This window comes from Carassius carassius, chromosome 18 (genome assembly GCF_963082965.1).
Source record: "Carassius carassius chromosome 18, fCarCar2.1, whole genome shotgun sequence".
NCBI classification, from domain to species: domain Eukaryota; kingdom Metazoa; phylum Chordata; class Actinopteri; order Cypriniformes; family Cyprinidae; genus Carassius; species Carassius carassius.
Genome location: NC_081772.1, coordinates 3426984 through 3445748, shown reverse-complemented (window position 1 = coordinate 3445748; position 18765 = coordinate 3426984). Strand labels below are relative to the sequence as shown.

The window sequence follows — 18765 nt, the reverse complement described above, 5'->3', positions numbered from 1 at the left end:
GGTTTGATCACGAGGTTGTCAGAAACGTTTACTGAACGAATTTCTTGTAGAAACGAAAACATTACATTGTTATTACAGGAGACAATTATTTCAGATGTCAGTTGCAGCTTATTTTCTTTTATTTATTTTTTTGCATTTCAACTTTTTGGTTTAATGCACATTTGAATACTTTTTTTTGTGAACAGATCACTCAGATACAATTCAAAAGAATACAATAAGCACTGAAACAGAACGAGTTTGTGAAAGTAAGACTGAATTTCATCCGTTCCATTTTTACATTTTCAGAACATTCCATTACATGTTGGGTTCAAAGCAATGCTTGTTTGTTTACCATGTTTTATCACTTTATATAGGGTAATTGTTTTGGAGCAATGCTTTCTTTTCATGAATCAACAGATCAAGTAGTTTGAAGGCAAATATATATTTATACTGTTGCAAAACACTTATTTGATGTTTGTTCTGTCTAGACGTGCACTGATGTAAATATCCTCATGTATATATTTTCAAGTGCGCGAAGCTCATGTAACCCAGAAAAAAATCCACGTGCGTGAGGACTTGTTCAATAAAGGTCTTATTCTTATTCAGTCTCATTGACGTTTGTGGAGCAAACAACACATGCAAACTGCAGTGTGCTTCAACAAACCATAATTAGTGATGATCTCATTTCTCCCAAACTATAATACGGAAAGTTTTGAAACGCTTAAACAAAAGCAGAAAGACATCAGCAGCAGCAGAACAACAATTTTTTTTTCATGAATTTTAAAAAGATATCAAATGGATGCAGAACAAACATTTCCATCTTTTTGGTTAAAGACTTAAAGATATAACTTTAAAACAAATGAATATAATAAAAAGGCAAACGATTTTTAGTCTACAGTTTAATGGAAAAGTACACTTCTAGAAAAAACAATACCCTCTGTATAAAGAAATCAATTCTGGAAAACTTTTATGTTGGATTTCGCTACAACAAGCGAGAAAATTAAAAATGAAGTGTTATAGACAATAAAGTATAATGACTGTGAACACTAGCGTTTGTTATTTGGTTACATAACGCATCATTAAATTGTTACATATAAATGAAAAAAAAAAAAAAACTAAAATGCTGGACTTTTTATAGCCCCTCGAATGACTTCCAGAACACTCACAAAACATGTTAACGCGCTAAAAAACTGAACCTGTTCAAACGGAGATGCTTTTACGTGACGCAGCAGAAGAGCTCGAAGTCCAGCCCGGTTCTGAGTCCGTACCCTCTCCCGGGCTCACGGAGGAGTCACGTGTGCAGTGCTGAGAGCGAGCGAATGAGAAACGAGAGAGAGAGAGAGAGAGAGAAAGAGAGCGAATGTGCGAGGGAGGGAAAGAGAGAGGGGATAGGAGATGTTAAAAGAGACATGAGAAAATATCCAAGAAGGAGACGCACGCCGTACCATGCGCGCTAAATTTGTGCCCGTTGGAAATCGGGATGTCGGATCGACGGTGACGCGCATCACCCCATTTCACGGAGGAAACGATTTCGCTGGAACTTTGGAACGGAGGGTCCGCGGGGAAACATGGCCGAAGGTTACAATGCTTTTTTTATTTTAACATCTCTTTTCATATTCAGATGGGAACTCGTGTTGTCCGCCGTGCTTTGTTTACGTTATCTGTACGTGTGATAAAGAGCCGTCTGAACCAGCGGCAGTGGGGGGGTGGGAGGGTAACGTGTGCACACCTGCCCCACACCAGGCCGTTCACATAGCCTACGGTAAACGAGATGTAGCCTATTAAAATTACAAGAAGTTACATAGTAGGCCTACCTATAGCTACTAACTAAGGCACATTGAGCAATCGCAATGCACTGCGCCTTCCCATAGCTCTACTTTTCATTGAGTTTCTCCAGTTTTCCAGAAAGGTGGGTGGTAGACAAGGATGTAAGTGTATATATACAAGGTTAAGGGACCAAAATGTAAAAGTCTAAGAGTCTATCATTGAAAACCCATATAGCTACTGATTGATTATAAAGAGAAGGAGAGTCTATAGTGGTGGTTAAGGCCCTGATTGTAGACACTGTTGCATTGAACGCATGTTGTTGAGTAGTAATGGGGGATTTCCCTCAGAAACGCTGCCCACGCAGACCCACGGTCATTTGTGTCACCGAGATCAAAGTATAAGTTACATCTCATGAAAGAGCACAACACATCATGGGCTTTTCTCCCTTGACCGCACAGGGCCGCGCAGAGGTGGCGGGTCGGACCCCGCCAGGACTCCGCCGCAGATTCTGTCAGGCTCGGGTTACTGCAAGTGGTTTAATGTCCGCATGGGGTTTGGATTTATATCGATGACCAGCAGCGAGGGGAAGCCAGTGGACCCTCCACTAGACGTGTTCGTCCACCAAGTAAGTCCAACAATGCATGTGCTGGGTCTCAGCCGTTCAGCTCCTCTGAATCTTTTTCACGTTATCTGTCGCATCTCATTGACATCAGCAGATGTGCTCAGAGGTTAACATACGCTTGTGTTTTCATCCCAACACTTTAAGAACGCCGAAAACATATCTTTACTCCCCATTGATACCATCACACGAATGCATTATTAGTAGTAAACACGGATGCAGTTCTTACAAGAACCTGAAAAGACTTAATTAGTAAGAGGAAAGCTAGATTAGCCTATCACATTGGCGTTTATTCGCCCTATGCTCACAGGAACATGTCTGATAAACCTGCCAATATGTCGGAAAATGTGTCAGACGGAGCACGCGATGACGAGATCGCGTTCACAAACAGACTTTTGAAGAACGGCGAGCGATTTCGGTGTGAACTGTTGTACTGAACATCATGTGCTCTCGTGTTTACATGGGTGTAGTTCAGCCCCCCTTTCACAATATTTCGTCTTCTTCTCTTGGACATTCAGAGCTTAATCAATGCAGACACATGTACTATAACCGGAAATTATCTCCTTTCATCATTCTCCAGGGTTTGCACAGCAACTTAAAACAGCAGACGCAGATTTTAAGAACAAAAGCAGAGGTTTCTTCTGAATTCTGTTAGCACTCGAGCTCACCTCACTGTTGTTTGCTGTCGGTTTTGCTGCTTTGTTACATTGTGTTCTTGTTATCTGTTGGTGATGATATTGTCAAGCAGTGTTGTCTACTGCTGCATGTTAATGAGATGTTAAAATGATTCCTGACTTAACATTTCCATTGTTACAAAACACATCTGCATAATCATTTAATTCAGTATAACACAACAGCTATAGTTTGCAAAGGATACACATGGTGATTTTTTTTATCTATCTATCTATCTATCTATCTATCTATCTATCTATCTATCTATCTATCTATCTATCTATCTATTTATCTATCTATCATATTTTTTAAAGAATTGAATACCATGTAAATGTCTTATGTTATTGATCACAGTAGTGCATTATTTTCTTTAATTCAACAATGCTTTAATAATCTTTTATTGTGTTTAACTGAATAACAATTGCTCAACAGTTTTCAAGTAAAAAAATGTATGTATTCATCTTGTGATTGGTGTTTAAAGGATATATTAGACATTATTTTTGTTTAAAAGATAGAATTTTGTTGCATTATAGTTTCAAATTTCTGAATTAGCACAGTTAAGGAATTTGATAAGCAAAAGAAAAATATGCATTCTAAACGTATACAGAATTATTTAAAATGATTTGAAACAGCCGTTTTAAATAGTTATCTGCAAGATTTTAATTTATCATTTTTCATTTAAATTTCAAACTGTGGTTGTTGGTGGGTTTTTTTTTGTGCATGAGCTTAAACATGAACCTCTTGTGCTAGTATCCCCTAAACCTGAGTGCATTCTGGGAAATGCAGTTCTCAAAAAAGACAAACAGCCAGAGATACCGTCAGAATGCCACTGAGTTTGTGGTGTCAATGGTGTATTTATAACAATTGTAATATATATATATATAAAATAATTAATGCAAAAGGTTAGAATTGAGCAGGTTGAAATAGTTGCAAATTCAGGTTAAACATTCTGTCTTTGTTAAATCTTGATATGAAATCTGTGTATATAAGTTAAGCATGGAATATTTCCTACCATGCATTTGAGTAGTTACTGAAAGAACGTCTTGTACTACTGATAAAACAGTTCTTCTGATAAGCATGAAGTAAACAATTGCATGCATTTGGAAAACGAAGCCTGCTTTTTCCTCATAGCTCAAGCATGGGAAAGTGCATTGATTAGAGTCATGTTTGTCATCTGAAGGAGTTGTTTGGTTTATTTTTGTATGCAGTCAATCCTGTGTTTCCTTTTACTGTATATGAAAATCCTGAAACCAGCAAACACACTCCGGCTCCTAACACATATATCAATATCTAGATGATATTTGAATTTGCTCTAATGTTTTTTACTTGTACATTTACTTTTGTACATTATCTTGTCAGTACAGTGTTGCATGAACAAAATATCATATTTTTTACTCATCCAAGCAAGCAAATTATTAGCTAATAATATCAAAATGCTTAAATATCACTTGATATATTTATCTGTCAGGAGTTAGCCAGAGTGTTCACTCATGGCAGCATTAATTTGCTTAATTATTTGCATGTTTTGAACCCTGGAGTTAATTTTAGCATTATGCACATGCAGATCATGATGTTGAGGCTGGCTTGTGTGTGTCTGTGTGTGTTAGACAGACTAATGACATGAGCAGCTGTAATGTCTCTAATAAAGATTTGAGTTTGGTTGCTATGCAAAGGTTTATTTGGGTTCTTTGTGTCAGAATGCTGCACGTACATGTGCCTTCATGCTACATTTAAAATGAAAAAGCTTTTATGCTGCGCAGGGTGTGTGTTTGTGTTGTTTAGGATGTGCAGCCGTTGTGCATTGTGTGTGTGATAAGCAGAGTGTGTACAGCTGATTATTCCCTCTGTGTGTGTCTAAACCTGATATGTATAGAAACAGAATGTTTCATTTGGCAGTTGGTCAAAAAAACGCCACATTTCTTAAAAAACAAGAAAGAACTGTGTGGTTTAGCACAATACATGTATGCATTTGTCAGACGCTTTTATCCAGATTGTTATTGTTTTTTTTTTACCAGCTCATACAACCATGGAAATTGAACCCATGACCTTAGTGTAGCTATGCTTTGCTGTTTGCGTAACGTCTGCCTAAAAAAAATATTGCTGTCTTTATGAGAAATTTTCAGCCAAAACGGTTCTTCATATAGGCTACATATATAGAGAGAGATTATTTTTTTACTTTTTTTTTTAATATCTTTTGAATGTAATTTTTCATATTTTATATATATTATTGATCTGTTGGCAAGATTAAACCGAGTTACAATAAATTTTATAGCTATGATATTGTAATTGTAAAAGTAGTTATGAAATAAAAATCGTATGAATGAATCCGCATTACCTATGTATATGTAATCAGCATTATTTTATTAGTATTCATTTAAAAATCTCTTGTTGACTTAAAAGCTGATTGAAATATTTTATTCAATCAGATGTCTTATTTGAAAATAATTATAAATGTTTCTATATTGAATTTAGTTTTTTTTTTTTTGTTCATTGCAGCCAAAATAATAAGTATATCAAAGAAGTAATTTGAGATAACAGGTTATTATTGTTTTTCAACTGGCACCAGTTCCAACTCTTTAATGTTAAATTTAATCTTTAAAGTTTGTTATATATTAAATTTGATGATTCCGCCATCATTAAAATGCAAATAATAGTGCATATTCCTTGTTGCATCTGAAATTGGGTGTTATACTCTATTATACTTTCTAAAGGTGTAACAATGAATGGTATTATAACTGTGGTTACAATTATCACAAAATGCATTATAAGGTGCTTTGCAAGGTATAATTAATGCATTAAAATACTTTTATAATGCATTAAATATAAACGCTTTAAGTAAATTGTCACCGTTGTTACATTACCCTCCTTAATACAACCAGTACACCAATACAGTATCCTGTAGTAGCAGTACCAGTGTTTCTCCGACAAATCATGCCTTTTGTGTCAATCCAGGACAGGAAAGTGTGTGAATAAGAAGAAAAGAGAATGCATGTGTGTGTGTTTTTGTTTGTATGTGTAAAGAGGTTTTTAGTGCGTGTGTGTGTGTGGTGGGGGGTTGGGGTCCTCTAACATTCTTTAAAAGAGGAATTTCTTTAAAGACAAAAAAGGGAAAGGAGGCGTGGCTTCGGCCGGCCCTCACACTCCGAATCAACGCACTGCAGTGTGTGTTTCATTAGGAGCTTTGTGTTTGATTTTCCCGAATGCTGCACCTCCTGCAGTGTTTGTGTGTGTGTGTTTGTGTGTGTGAGTCTAACTGCACGAATGCATGTTGTTTATGTATAATGTGTCTCGATCATTTATGGTGTTTATGTACTATTAAAAATGATGGTTCCATAAAGAACCTTTAACATCCATGAAACCTTTCCATTGCACAAAAATATTCTTTAAAAAGAAAAAAAGGGTTTAAAATAAATGTTAGATAAAAATGGTTAAATTTAAGAACCTGCTGAAAGGTGTTTTTGTATTGCTGGTTGTGGAAGCTTTATTTTGTAAATGTTATTTTTAACAGTGCAATTTTTGTGTGTGTTGCTCACTACGCTATAGTCTGTGCACAAATCAATCTCCAGAAGCAAGCTAAATCTGATAAAGCTTCTGCTGTCATTTCCCTCAATGAGAAATGTTTAACAAATACTGTTTTTGAGATATAACTTGTTTTAGTTTTATTATATTGATTTTGAAATAAAAGAAGTTGATTACACTGGGCTGCAATACAAGCTTGTATTATACGTCAAGAGGTTCTGATTGTAAAAGTAGCAAGACTCTTAAAACTAAAGCTTCCAATTAGGGGTTTTCACAGCAATGCCATAGAAGAACCATTTTGGGTTCCCTTTCAGTGAACAGTTCTTAAAAGAACCATTTTTTCTTAGTGTGAAGAACATTTAAAAAGTCCAAAGAAAATTTTTCCACTTTAAAGAACCTTTGGAGTGAAGGAAAGGTTCCATGGATGTTAAAGGTTCTTCATGGAGCTATCAATGCCAGAATAAAACCTTTATTTTGGAGAGTGTATGAATTAAAATTATAAGAATTAACTGCAGGTTAAAGTTTTTTAATATGTAATTCAAACTTCTTTAAATCAAGCAAACTGACATGAATCTGATATTTATATTATATATCTGCATGTAAAATCTTTGATCTAAGACTTATAATTTAGGTTTACAATCACAGATTTATCAGACCTTATGGATGCATACATTTATGAACGTTTGTGCTCTGTAACATAAAAAGTCAATATGGATGTGTTGTCATTTAAGGAAGTGTTATCCTTCTTCATTTACACAATAACAACAGTTACAGATTGTGTACATGAGTGTGTCAGTTGAAGTTAATTTTGTAAGTATTGTTTATATTCTTGTTCGTATCATACTGTAATTTCATCAGTGTGGACAAAATGTTTAGTGTGATACAAACCAACTAGTCAAATCCCTACTTAATACTTTTTTCATTTTGCTGGTTTTGTAAGTTAAAGGGATTTTACAAAAGCCTAACGTGAAATTTTGTTTTAAATATTTTGATTAGAGAAAAAATATGTAGGAACACTTGGTAATATAGGTTTTTGTTGCAATGTTTTCATTTTTATTATTTTAGAAATGTATAACGCACTACAAAAATAATATCTGCTCAAACTAAGGTTTATTAAAAAATCAGTGTACTCACAGTTTCATCTAATAATATCGCATTTGTATGCATTTGTTTTTATTTTCTATTCCCTGTTGTGATAGTAATTGTGACAACACAGAAACCTTATTTTATCTTTAAAATTAGGTTATACTGTGTTTAATATATTATCTAGTATGTTATTAATTATTTTTCAGTTTATTTAGAAATTAATTAATTAATTTTCAGTTTTCTCCGGCATTGTCTTTTACCTTGTTTTGTTTACTTTCATTGTTCAGTTCATTTCTCCATCTCAACCGCAAGCTGCAGGTCACATGACTTCCTCCTTCTGCTCTGCCCATATTTGGAGTGTGTGTGTGGGTGGAGCCAGCTGCTGATCTGACACAAACAAACTCTCACTTTCCAAGAGTTCACTCATAGCTTTTTGTAGTGCTGACATCTAATGACTGTAATAATTGTTTTGTTTAAGTTTTATATAGATTTTATTTCTTATTGGTAACACTTCAGAATAGGGGACACGTATAAGAGTTTTCCTCAAATAAACTCCTAATCTGCTGCTTATTAATAGTTCGTAAGGTAGTTGGGATCTAGAACATGGTCATTCAGAAAAAGGCATTAGTATGTGCCTATAAGAACTAAAAAAAACAGCCAATGTGCTAGTAATAGTTAATAGTGAGAATTTGACCTTATTTTGTATTTTTTATTTAATACAATTTTTAATAATCTAATTTTGATACTTGTATTAATACTGGGCTCTCACTGGTTGATTTGGTTCTTGAATGCAATAAAAAAAAAAGGTTCTGTAATGGGTACTGTCTTATTTTGTTAGTTTAATTTTAGAACTTGATTTCTATTTGCTTCTATTTCTATTTTTTTTATATGCAAACTTTCAGCGAAAGATAGTTAAGCTATATTGGTGTTTTTTATTATAATGAATAAACACACAAAAAGTAACAAAACAAACATTCTGTTGATTCCGTTTTTATTTATTTCCTGTGCATATGTTTTATTTTTAAGCTTCATCATAATCCAAACAGACACAAACATAAAACCAATCTGAATATCTAAATTGTCTTTTTGAAATTAAATTGTTTCTATTCTCGTCAAATGTTTTTTTTTCCCTATAGATTTTCACGCTGTACATTCACACACCTTTTTAAACAATAAAATCATCCTCAAAGGCATTTTTAAAATGTAAAAATAAATGTAGTTCTATTAGATGAAACTCGACCATGTGCACTTTATACACACACACACTCACACACTCACACACACACACACACACACACACTCACACACTCACACACACACTCACATTCAGAGCTCTTATCCGGCTGCTATCAAGAGTGTGTGTAGTGATGTAGTGTGTGTCAGCAGATCAAATACTGCTTGTGCGTCTTGTAGTCAGTGCAGAAGTGTGTTGTTAATTTAACGCAAGGAAACGGGATGCCTGTGTGTGTTTGAAGGGGGTTGGGCAGAGGTCACTGTGAAGGATGGAAACATGTGGAGGAGGGGTGATGTGCGATACGTCCGGCCCTTTGGTGGCGCTCTCCTTGTTTCTCGCTCCTGTCTTTCTGTCTTCCGTCTCTTGTGTTTCTGCTTTTTTTTCTGCAATGAGCAGAACAATGTGACACGCATCTTCTCCTGTGCTCATGGATTAGATTTCTTAATTGTGCTTTATTGGATGAATTCAGACATCAGAAACGTATGTGCTGCTGCCTCATCTTCCTGTTTGCAGTGCTTCTCTCTGAACTTTGACCTGCAAATATAAGCACACACTTAGTTTAGAAATCAAAAAGAAATTTGCACTCAGATATTACTAGTAAATCTCACAATTAATTATGAACAACCAAGAAACACATTGAATTACACATGCAGTTATAAAGTAGAAAGACTAAAGACTGTTTTCTAATCAATTCATTTATTATAAATGTTATTTGGTATTTATAATTTTAAAAGTCATATGGATTGAATATAGCCTAAAATCCTTATTTATGAGCAATGGTTAGCCTTTATTAAAGAATAATTTTAATAAAACATTTATTTACTCAAATATTTATGAATGGAAAGTGTTTACAGTTTTTTTCACACTACAGATCCTGATAGATAGAAATAAAGAAAGAAAGAGAGTAAACATTTAGATAGAAAGCAAGAAAAAAGTTATAAAGGAAGAAAGAAAGAAAAGTGATAGAAAAAAAATGAATGAATGAAAGAAAAAAGATAGACAGATGAACAATCAGTAACACAGAATAAAAATTTGTCAGGTTTTAATCCAATGATTTGATAATGGTAATATATTATTATTTAATTGCATTAATAGGAAAAATAATATATAACTGTATTAATAGGCAATTAATACAAAACAAAATATTATAGGTAATTTATATTAATATTAATGACTGATTCACAGATTTTTGCTTAATTTTTACTAACAGGTAGAAATATTTGTTTATCCAAAATAATAATCCAAATAAATTAAATTAATTAATTTCTTTAATTTATTTGTGTGTGTGTGTGTTTACCAATATCTAATTCCATTAACTGTTTTTTTGCGGTTTAGATTGATATTTCAATAGAAAATATCTAATATATGTGCGTGGGAAGGGTTTTGCTCCTGGTTTTTGCATAAATGCACTTCTCTCTTATGCTGTGGATTTTTTATTTCTCCACATCGTAAGTGTTAAATCCGAATGATTTGTGCCTTTATGTTAATTAAAAGTGATTGAATGCATTCATTTCCCACACGGCTGAATTGAACGGGACAAAAATGAATCCGTGAGAGTCTGGAGCTGATGTCCAGAAACAAACGTTGAGCTGAAGACACTGTGTGTTTACTGGAAGGTCATTCATCAGTCCAGATGTCAATTCAGTGCTGAAATCTAGACATTCATCTTTTAAAAAAAGTCAAATTTAATCGAGATGTGAACTTGAGCGTGTCAGCTGTGCTTTACCTCTTCCATTTGATTCATGCATTATGTTACTGCTGTTTTAATTACTTGAATAATTGAAATGTAAATCAGATGATCATGTAGCACTGCCTTAGTGACAATACCATAGAGAGGGTTTTCTGTAGCTGCGAGAATAAGCAGCTGTTTTTATTAGTATTCATCGGAAAGCTCACAGTGTACTTGTGAAAAATTGATTATTTATAAAATCACAAGCAAATATAACGGATACATATTCAGTATTTGCTGTGTTTTTTGGCGTAATCATATTCCAGATCTTATCTGTGATCTGTGTGTTTTGTTGTTGTATGTGTGAACAATAAATTCATCACAGTAAATCAGCTCTAATGTGTGATGAAACCATTAGATAAAATGTTAAATTTCAAATGTACAGATTTGTGGACATTTCATACAATTTCACTGAAATCAACAGACTTCATTGCTTTTGTAATTTCTTATCTTTTCTCAAGAGTCAGTGCTTTGCATTTATAATGCCAGAAAATCTTAAAATAGAGTACTAAACACACTGGTCACATTATGTTAACTGTGAATAATAGATTGGATGAATTGCTTCTGATGGTCTTCATGAACAGCGGTGGATTCTTCTTAAAGTCTTTTCTGGCGTTGTGCTTTGTGTAGAGGATTTTTGAATTCATTTTCACTGATTAAAAACTATGATTCACACTATGATTTACTGTAAAAGACTACTTATTTTAGTCATTATTTTTATGCTACAAGTATTTGCAACCGTATTTGCTACAGAGCATCTTTGTATGACAGATGATTATGCTATTAATCAAACTGTAACAAATATCAGTCATCATGTGCTTATTTCGATTTTGAATTGTCTTTTATTAAAGTGTCTACATTTGCACTATTAACTTTTACATGTAATAAAATCGAATTAAATGTTAAACTTGAAGATGAATTAGATTCTGTCATGTGGCAGTTATTGTATGGTGTTATTTAGTTTATTCTTTGCTATTTTTATGATTTTCACATATTCTGGCGAGTGTAGTCACTACAAATATTTAAATAGAAGAAATAGTTTTCAAAATTGTGCATTTTATGCAAGAAACATGATTAAATGTGCTTTCAAATTTTACTTTATTAATGCAGGTGTGTAAAGATCAGTAGTTCAAATCAAAATTTATATAGTTTTTTTTTATACAGTACTTAAATCTTTCTCTTGAACCATTTAAATATCTTGCTCTCTGTTATGGATTATTATATGACATGAAAATAAAATGTTCACATAATGATCTTTTTGTAGATATGAATTATCTGTATTTGTAGGCTGTTTGTGTATTTTTTTATATTAAAATCGTTGGCTCCTAACTAGGAATCAAATGTGTTAAATTCTGTCAGGTGGCAGTTTTTCTTCAAATATTTAAATAAATAAAAAATCAGGCTTTCAAAATGAGTTTTTGATTTCATTGAGGTAAAATTGTACATTTTATGCCAGATCAAATGTGTTTTTGAAATGCGGGTTAGTGTGAAATTGACAGAATGCAAATTGTTATTATTTCTAGTAAATCTTTCTCTTGAACGTCTATAATATCTTTCTCTTCCTGATCAACATGAAATGTTCAAGATTTGATGGATCTTTCTGTAGATATGATCAATCTGTTTGATTTTACATATATATATATATATATATATATATATATATATACGTTTGTTTTTTTGCTGTAAACTAGTTATAAACTAATATTTGTTCAGATTAAACAAAATAATTAAACAATAAATATACTTTATTTGCTTTTTGCTTGTTCTTTAATATTCTGAGATTGGTTTAGTGCCTCAATCATTCGCTTTACTACAAATATTTAAATAAGCAAAATCAATTTTTTCAAAATCTGTTTTTTAATTTCAGTAATGATGTTCATAAAACTGTGCATTTAATGCAAGAAAAGTGATTGAATGTGTTTTTAAACCTTGCTCTTGTTATGCACATTAAGGTGATTTTGACAGATTGGTAGCTCTTGTTTTTTCTAGTAGAAAATCTTAGAAAATCTCTCTTTTTAACATCTTTATATCATTCTCTCCCTGATTTTATAATATGCCATGAAATGTTCAATAGTCTGTGTTGATGTGACTGGTGTGTTTGATATTTATAAATATTTAGATGTTTATAGATGATATAAGTGCATGTGTATCTGTATTAAATATTGTGTGTGTGTGTGTGTGTGTGTGTCTGTGTTTTCAGAGTAAGCTGGTGATGGAGGGCTTCAGGAGTTTACGGGAGGGCGAGCAGGTTGAATTCACCTTCAAGAGGTCGAGTAAAGGTCTGGAGTCTCTCAGGGTCACGGGGCCCAGCGGGGGCCCATGCTCGGGCAGTGACCGACGCCCCAAAGGGAAGGCCCCTCCCCTCAAACGCAAACCAAAGGGAGACCGGTGAGTGTGCTGAGCATGATGGGATATGTAGTTTGATATGTTTAGTTGCCATTTCTGTCATGAAACTAAGCTGGACTAAACTGGGTTTATTCTGCATTCATGTAATAATAATAGTTCCATGGGCACTAAACTGTAGATTAACTATAAATGGTATCTTCCCGGATTAATGTTTTTAGGTTTTATTCTTTATTATTCATAGCTTGCCTTTTGTTTTCATAGCTATAGCCATTTTTTTTTAAATCTTTAGTTGGTTAAAAATACTTTTCAGAGGTCAAAACAAAAGTCTACTTTTATTATTTATAATAATATCTGTATTGCTAAACTACTAGTGTTGTTTAGTAGCAGTGTTTAATAATTTAAATTACTGTCTTAAAAAAAAGACTTAAAAAATTACTGTCTATTAAGGTTTCATTTCTTAACATTAGTTAACCACATTACATGAACTTTAATAATGTTAAAACATTTTATGATCTAACGTTTTGCCTTTTAAACTTGCACCGTGCTAACTAACATGAACATTTTTATCAACTAATATTAACTAACGTTTATTAAAAAATCTGTAAAACATATTTCTAATTATAAATTGATGTCAGAGAATGCCTTAACTAATAATGTTAATAAACGAGACCTTATTGTGAAGTCTTAACAAAATTAATTGATACTCTATTTTATATATTTTAAATGTTTTCTAATTCAAAATATACCTAAATTGCATGATAATAATAATAAATTGATATATGCATTAGAGCAAGGGAATTGTATAACTACATATTGCATTTACTTTAAAATATTCCTTTATATAAAATAATTGATTTATGATTCATTTGATAGTGTACAATTTTTAAGCAGACAGGATTATTTATCTTAAATCTTGTATATCTGTCTTACACAAGCATTTTTTTCAGACTAGCTGCTTTTGATTTGATGTGTTTCAGGGTTAAAAATGTTCACATATCAGTATAACAGAATTGGTTCCAGTATTGATAATGCTCTGTGAAGCCACACATCTTGTACTTTTCAGCCTAGATGGCTCATAGTTTGCTTTCACCAAATGCTTTCTGTTCACAACTCGCATTGATTGTGAGTCTGTCTTCTACTTCCTGTTGCCATGGTGATCAGAGCAAAAAAAAAAATGTTCCAAACTGAATAAGTCTTTTCAGTCTGTTGTGTTATTGCTATTTATAAGTATGTATATGTGTGTGGGTGAGCCGTTTATCATATAGTCCGTCACTATAGATGAGCTTACAAAAAACTAGACATCAGATGATGGAAGTTTTATTGAAGACGACTGTCAGACCTGAACTGATGATTAAAAATGCATTAATGAAGATTTCTTGAAGTAATTAATCTGGTTGAAATACAACAGGTGCATTAGGACATGGTTCATGAAATTGGCTCATAACGGGACCCTGCTAAATGCATTGCATCAATTTATTAATAATAATTGACTAAATTATTTAAACATGGTAACTAATCAATGACAGTGTACATTTAACTAAAAAAAACAAATAGTTTACGTCATTTTATCAGTTATTTTTACCTGTATTTTCAGTGAATACTGATGATTTGTAGCTAGAAATTCAAGATGATGTAATAATAATCTTAAATACATGAGTTTAATTAATCTTTAGTTTAGATTAATATTTCATTATATTGAATAATTAAGTTTAACATTTCTGTTTTTTTTTTTTGTATAGAGCCTAGATGCCATAAGCAAAATTATGCTGTCATTACGTGGTGTAAATTTAACTAAAAAAGCTTTCAGCTGATTTTATGTAATTTTTATCATTTGAAGAACATCTTTGCCTGTTTTTCAGATTTAAAGTTGGACATTCAAGATCTTGTAATAATCATCCTAAAAACAATCATTACTTTAATCTCCAGTTTAGATTTATAATTTGGTTTTTATGAAATTCAGTTTTTATGTAGTAATATTGAAATAATGCAATATTACAAAAATGCAAATAAAATCTTTTATTTTTAAGATTGCAACATTACATTTTCCTTGAATATTGGCTATTTATGTTTTTAGTGAATGTATGATGAGATTAAATTGGTAAATCAACATAATGATACAATATTTTTGTCAGTCAGAAACTGTCGGGGTTTGTTTACTTCTTTTTTGCAGTTCAGCTGATGTCAGCTCAGTTTTGTAAAGTTTGTCAGTCTAGTATCAGCTCATAGAGTACAGCTGTGATGCTGTAGTTGATCCACGCCGCCACCTACAGGCTGAAAACAGCCAGTGCACATACAGACAAACAATTTCAAAAGTCCGGTTTAAACTAATATTTGTTTTTAGTTTTTTTTCAAGCAGTGGTTATTGTATGTTGGTTTCAAGCACCTGTTTGAAACCCTATTAAATTAAAAGCTAACACTTTATTTTAAGATGACTTACATGTACCATAGTAATAACAGTAGATTCATCAATTAACCGTAACGCTGTAGTATATGTCATTAATTAAAATTACTCAGTACTTATTTAATTACACTGTAAAAACATCACCTTCAAGTACACTGTAACCTATTAAAATAATTAAAATCCTTGTAATTCTTTAATAATTGCACTTTCCATGGAGCGGACCTGACTCACATCTCACTGCTGGTTATATATTCTCTATATAATCATGAATGTGACGAATAAAAATCTTGAATCTTGAATCTCTTGAAATGCAAGTTGTCCCGTGTATTTAAAAATATATATATATTTGTTTATTAAATATTATTTATTTTGGCCTAAACATTCAGTTTCCACTTTCATTCAGTTCTATTTATTTATTTGTTTTACCTGTAATGGATATTTACACACATATATTTTAATACAGTTATGTTGTGATGATTTACTTAAGATAATCCTTCCAGTAACTATTTTTTTCCAAAATTAATATTCATTGAATATTAAAAGAGCTCTCATATAAGAGGCATGTAACAGCTTTGTAAGAAATAATTTGCCTGTTGGCATTCAGATGTAATTTGCCATTATTATTATACAAAAATACTGTATATGACGGCAGAATCCATCATTCAGAATCAAGTATTCCTGAGAACATTGTAATAATATCTCTCTCTCTCTCTCTCTCTCTCTCCCTTTCTCTCTCTCTCTCTCTCTCACACACACACACACACACACACACACACACACACACACACACACACACACACACATTAGTGGCTCTGAGAGATCTGATTCTCTATATTTAGAGCTGTAATTTTATTTCCTACTCTCTCGTTTCCATGCACCGGAATTTCCTTGGCAACCGAAGGCTCCATGGTAACATACATGGTTCCTGATAACAACTAGACAATTCCTCATGATCACAGTCACTCAGTTTCCTCAGATCTAACACAAGAGCTGGAAACCATCTTCTTGCATCTCATTTGTTTTTGTTGTGGCTACGAATGTGTTTTCGTTACATTTTAATGTAGGAATTACTGGGCTAGGTCTATTTATGACTCCCATATGATTATTAAGACTATGCTTATTAAATATTGTAGCGTCTATTTTCTATGACAACAAATAAAATGGTAATTTTTGAATGTTTGTATGAGGAATGTTTGTTATTGGAGTAAGTCTTGTCCTGTACTGCCCTCTAGTGAACGACACTGGGTTTGAGTCTCAGAGAAACACGTCCAGATCACATTTCATCCAAAAATGAAGAGAGAGAGAGAAAATTATATATATATATATATATATATATATATATATATATAAAATATAGAACTTTAGGAACAATATGGTTTTCTTTGCATATTATTTTCATAACAATTAAACAAATTTTCCTCCATAAATTTGCATAACAAGCATTATATACAATGCATGCAAATATACTTTATTGTTTAAATGCACATATTATTAATTTATGTGCATTCTGAATCTGGCAAATCGTAGGTATCTTAATGGTCTTAAAAATAGGTTCCATTTTCTTGGTGCAAAATATAATTTCTGGTCTCAATCACCAATAACATCAAACTCAATCCATGGTTATGTAAAAAATAAAAAAATAACTTTGGTCGAAAGTTGGGAATTGTATTTTTTTTTTTATATTTACTTTGGTTGAATGTTGGGAATAAATAATGTACCTTTAAATGTTTTTGAAGCCTCTTATGCTCACAAAAAATTAAAAGACATTTTTATTAAAAGACATTTTTTTAATGTACAAAAGATTTTTTATTTCAGATGAATGCACAAATGATTTCAGCATAGATAATAATCATAAATGATTCCTGAGCTGTAAATCAGAATATTAGAATGATTTCTGAAGATCATGTGACACTGAAGTAATGATGATGAAAATACAGCTGCGTATCACAGAAATAAATTACATTTTTAAATATATTCAAATAGAAATCAGCTATTTTAAATTGGAAAGCTATTTCACAATTGTGATGTTTCTGCTGTATTTTTGATCAAATAAATACAGCCTTCATGAGCAGAAGAGATTTCTTTCATTTCATTATTCCAAAGTTTTGAGAAGTAGTGTGAGTGCTAGAGGGCAACACCATCTCTCTCAGCCTTAGAATTACACAAACTGATCAGCTGCACCAGTAGACAAGCAAGATAAGTCCTGTTTCCCAATACATCTCTTACTTGATTTGTACAGTTTAGGAGTATCATTTCTATAATGCTTTAATATAACCAAGCATTTCCCATCCCTCTGTAGGTGTTACAACTGTGGAGGTCTGGACCACCACGCTAAAGAGTGTGGCCTTCCACCCCAGCCAAAGAAGTGTCACTACTGTCAGAGTGTCACACACATGGTGGCCCAGTGTCCCCACAAGAGGGCGCTGTCCCCCTCCACGTCTCAGGACCCCCAGCGCCCCTCCACCTCCGCTCAGTCCCAGGAAGAGGGGAGCCGGTCGGCCTCGTCGTCCTCTCCGGAGGAAGCATCTCAACAGGGGAGTCACTCCCAGCGCTGGAAGAAAAGCCGGGACTGAAAGCGACTGAAAGATTCCTCATCCAGATGAAGCTCAGACCCGAAATCATCTACCTCACAGTGGAGACCCTCCCTCTCTCCCTTCCTGTGCAGCTATGGTATCAGCCGATGGGGTCATGCGTGTACATGCGTGTTCTCACGGAGCAATCACAACAAACTCTGCGACTGGCGTGTGTGTGTGTGTGTGTGTGTGTGTGTGTCAATGAGCGAGTGTGTTAGAAGAACTAAAAATCACAAGGCAAAATAGATTACATTTAGAAGAAAAACACGAACCAGTGTTTTAGATACTCAAGCATGAAGTCAACAGATGTTGCAGTTTTCAAACCATTTTACTTCCTTGATAGTGAAATGGACCGTTACTTCAGTAAAAATGTTTGCCGTGTGCTTCATAAGTGACGCCAATGAACTCGCTTCAGAAGCAAGTTAACATGATACCTATGTGATAAGAATTCACCCAAAAATGAAACCTTGCTGATGAAAATTTACTCCCTCCTCAGGCCACACCAAGATGTAGATGAGTTTGTCTCTTCATCGGAACAGATTTGGAGAGATGTAGCATTACATTAGTTGCTCAGCAATGGATGCTCTGTAGTGAATGGGTGCCGTCAGAATGAGAGTCCAAACAGCTGATAAAAACATTACAATAACCCACACCAGTACATTTCTCCAAATCTGTTCAGATGAAGAACCAAACTCGACTTCATCTTGGAGAGCCTGAGGGTTTTTTCTTCTTACTTTAAGATCGGAAACATGCATTAGGAAGTAAATATGATCAATCTTGATTTCATGTTGACTTTAAACCAGATTCAGACATAATGACAGAAAATAGCTCTCAATCAAG

The 18765-nt window shown here is 33.3% G+C and overlaps 1 protein-coding gene across 1 annotated transcript; it reads left to right on the top strand.

The window, feature by feature from the left end:
• The first annotated feature begins 1121 nt into the window (after positions 1-1121).
• Positions 1122-18407, top strand: lin28b (lin-28 homolog B (C. elegans)). The gene is made up of 4 exons (XM_059498209.1): positions 1122-1557; positions 2205-2371; positions 12806-12993; positions 17652-18407. Exons 1-4 carry the CDS (start codon positions 1548-1550, stop codon positions 17923-17925), a joined length of 639 nt encoding a protein of 212 aa, XP_059354192.1. The 5' UTR covers positions 1122-1547; the 3' UTR covers positions 17926-18407.
• The last annotated feature ends 358 nt before the right edge of the window (positions 18408-18765 follow it).

What these genes read in the sequence shown, in the direction of transcription:
- lin28b (XM_059498209.1), top strand. An exon ending in TAGACGTGTTCGTCCACCAA is followed by an intron (nt 2,372 to 12,805) that starts GTAAGTCCAACA and finishes CTGTGTTTTCAG; the next exon opens with AGTAAGCTGGTGATGGAGGG. An exon ending in CGCAAACCAAAGGGAGACCG is followed by an intron (nt 12,994 to 17,651) that starts GTGAGTGTGCTG and finishes ATCCCTCTGTAG; the next exon opens with GTGTTACAACTGTGGAGGTC.